General features: G+C 52.3%; 1 protein-coding gene across 1 annotated transcript in view; it reads left to right on the top strand.

Moving 5' to 3' along the window:
• Positions 1 to 817: 817 nt before the first annotated feature.
• The window catches only part of LOC101847182, a gene marked incomplete at both ends in the record, with an annotated part of 32,094 nt that continues 29,793 nt past the window's right edge, over positions 818 to 3,118 (top strand). Inside the window, 1 exon segment of the mRNA XM_013081198.2 lies at positions 818 to 2,712. Within this exon segment, the coding sequence (XP_012936652.1) occupies positions 951 to 2,712 (1,762 nt within the window).

Genomic DNA, 3,118 nt, shown 5'->3' with positions numbered 1-3,118 from the left:
CGAAATATCCCGAACTGACGTCGTCTCTTTCACAGAAAGGACCCGTTTCTATCTCACAACACACGCAACAGACGCAGCACACGCAAAGCACACAGCACACAGGGCACACACAACACACACATCACACACATCACACACAGCACACTCAAAACACACAGCACAAAGGGCGCACACAACACACACATCACACACATCACACACAACCCACACAACACACACAACACACACATCACACACATCACACACAGCACACTCAAAACACACAGCACAAAGGGCGCACACAAAACACACAACACACGCAACCCACACAACACGCACAACACACACAACACACACAAAACACGCAACCCACACAACACGCACAACACACACAACACACACAAAACACACAACACGCACAACACACACAACACGCACAACACACACAACACACGCAACCCGCACAACACACACAACACACGCAACCCACACAACACACACAACACGCACAACACACACAACACACACAAAACACACAACCCACACAACACGCACAACACACACAACACACACAACACACGCAACCCACACAACACACACAACACACACAACACCTACCTGAGCATTTCTTAAAACAAGTAACCAAACCCCGTGTGCTAACCAAACCTCTCTTCACTAAGAAACGAGGCAAACCTCTTCTGCCACCGCCCCCCTTCCTGACGTCACAGACAACAGGCCTACAGACCACACCCCCCTTGTTGACCCCACAGACCACAGCCCTCTTGCCGACGTCTGAGACCACACCCCCGCAGACCACACCCCCGCAGACCACACCCCCACAAACCACACCCCCACAGACCACATCCCCAGAAACCACACCCCTCCTGCTGACTTCACAGACCACACCCCCCTGGCCGGCCCAGCCCCATTTCCATCTCGTCAGAGCTCAGTCCGCTCCTCGGACAGATTATATGAATGGCGCCTGGTCACCCTCACACACCCCCAGCACAACGTGTCACACAGACCCCGCCCACTCGCCCTCACACACTAACGACACAGTGTATCATACAGCACACACCCCGGACACGGTGTGTCATCCTACAGCGTGTCACACGGACCCCTTTCGTGGCAAACCGCCATCGCCATCTCTTGCCCAATCTTCCCAAGCGTGCAGAGAAACAAACAATAAGCCTTCCACACAGCGCACAGATTCCAACAGCATTGTGGGTACCGGCACGAATGTCTTCAAGGAGAACAGTCCCCAAGGATATCCTGCTTCTCTTCGCGTGTCGCCACAGTCTTCATTATGTGCTCAAACAAACCCACAGTTACTGTCTCTGAACCAGGGAGCTAAAGTGTGCAGTGACGAAGATAAGGGTATCTTGCTTGGGGGAGGTGGGGTGTGCAGTGACACACGTAAAAGTGATGTGTTTGGGGAAGGTCAGGTGTGTAGCGACACACATAAAGACGATGTGTTTGGACGGAGTGGGGTGTGTAGTGACACAGATAAGAGTGGTGTGTTTGCGGGAAACGAGGTGTGTAGTGACATAGATAAGAGTGGTGTGTTTGCGGGAAGTGAGGTGTGTAGTGACACAGATAAGAGTATCTTGTTTGGGCGACATGGATCAACAGCAGAACTGAGGAGCCAAACATACCTAGCAAGTGTTCCTCTCAGCTCGCAGACCTTCGAGGTCGGGTGTGACACCAACTCGTTCTCCCACAACCTCTCCGACAGCGCTCTGGCAGGTTCCAGAAACTCTTGCATGGACAGCTGGGAGGAGGGGGTCGCAACCAGACAAGGGTGCGACCCCTCTACCCGTGCCGTGGCGTCATATTATGCCCGTTGTCCTTTTGACAGCGACAGTTACCATGACGACGACGACAACTACAACCACAACAGCAAATCCAACAACAACCACAACAACAACGATGATGATGATGATGACGTTGACGAGAGCGAGAATGGCCACCCTTCTCTTCTCAGCCGCTCGTCCGTGTGTGGCGTTTATGATAACTGTGACGACAGAAACGACACGGGTCTATCTCGGCATATTGACGCCAGGGCAGTAGGCCTACCACCTGCGCCAGCAGCCCCAACGGCTGCGTCAACATCAAAAGCGACAGCGACACAACAAACAACAACAGCAACAGCAACAGCAACAGCAACAGCAACAGTTGGTGAAGCAGGCACACACCATCTCACCCACCAGGCTGAGTCCCACCCTAGTCCGAGCGGCTTGTTCGGCGACCAACGCTCCGGAGATTTCCCCAACATCTATACGAGCCAAGCCCGGGCGCTGGAATCTTTCCGTGGTTTCGACACAGAAGAGTTCGACAATGAAGGGAAAAAACTCTCCGTCCCTTCTTCATCATCATCATCATCATCCTCACCGGGTACGCCACACCTCGACAAAGTCCCTTGTGAAACGAGTGACGGTTTTGATTGTAGCAGCGTCTGCAGCTGCAATGGTAGGTCCGTTGAGCTACATCACAGGCGAACTTCTTCTTCGTTAGAAACCCGAGAGCGCGGTGTGTGGGAGAGCGAGCAACAGTTGCGTCCCTTACCCGGATCTAGGCCACCAGCATATGAGAGGCAGGGGAGGGACAGAGTCTGTGGCAAGGGGGGTAACACGAGTAACATTGAGGACCTGAGGGACATGCCAGAGTTCCAGGCCCTTGTTGGAAACGCACCGAAGCCGTTCAGCTTTGAGATGGACGACCCTTGGACGCCAGGTGAGGAGAGCATGGCCGTCTTATTCTTGTTGTTGTTGTTGTTGTCGTTGTTGTCGTTGTCGTTGTCGTTGTTGTTGTTGTTGCAGATGAGGAGAGTATGGCTGTCTTTTTCTTGTTGTTGTTGTCGTTGTTGTTATTGCTGTTGTTGTCGATGTTAGTGGTGTAGTTGTAGCTGTTGTTGTTGGTGGTGGTTGTGGTTGTGTTGTCGTTGTTGTTATTGCTGTTGTTGTTGTTAGTTGTGGTGGTGGTGGTGGTACTGCTGCTGCTGTTGTTGTTGTCATTGTCGTTGTTGTTGTTGTTGGTGGTGGTGGTGGTGGTTGTGTTGTCGTTGTTGTTATTGCTGTTGTTGTTGATGTTGGTGGTGGTGGTGGTGGTAGGTGTGTTGCTGTTGTTGTTGTTGTTGTTG

This window comes from Aplysia californica, unplaced genomic scaffold (assembly GCF_000002075.1).
Source record: "Aplysia californica isolate F4 #8 unplaced genomic scaffold, AplCal3.0 scaffold00120, whole genome shotgun sequence".
Classification (NCBI taxonomy): domain Eukaryota; kingdom Metazoa; phylum Mollusca; class Gastropoda; order Aplysiida; family Aplysiidae; genus Aplysia; species Aplysia californica.
This window is presented reverse-complemented; position numbering and strand designations above follow the sequence as displayed.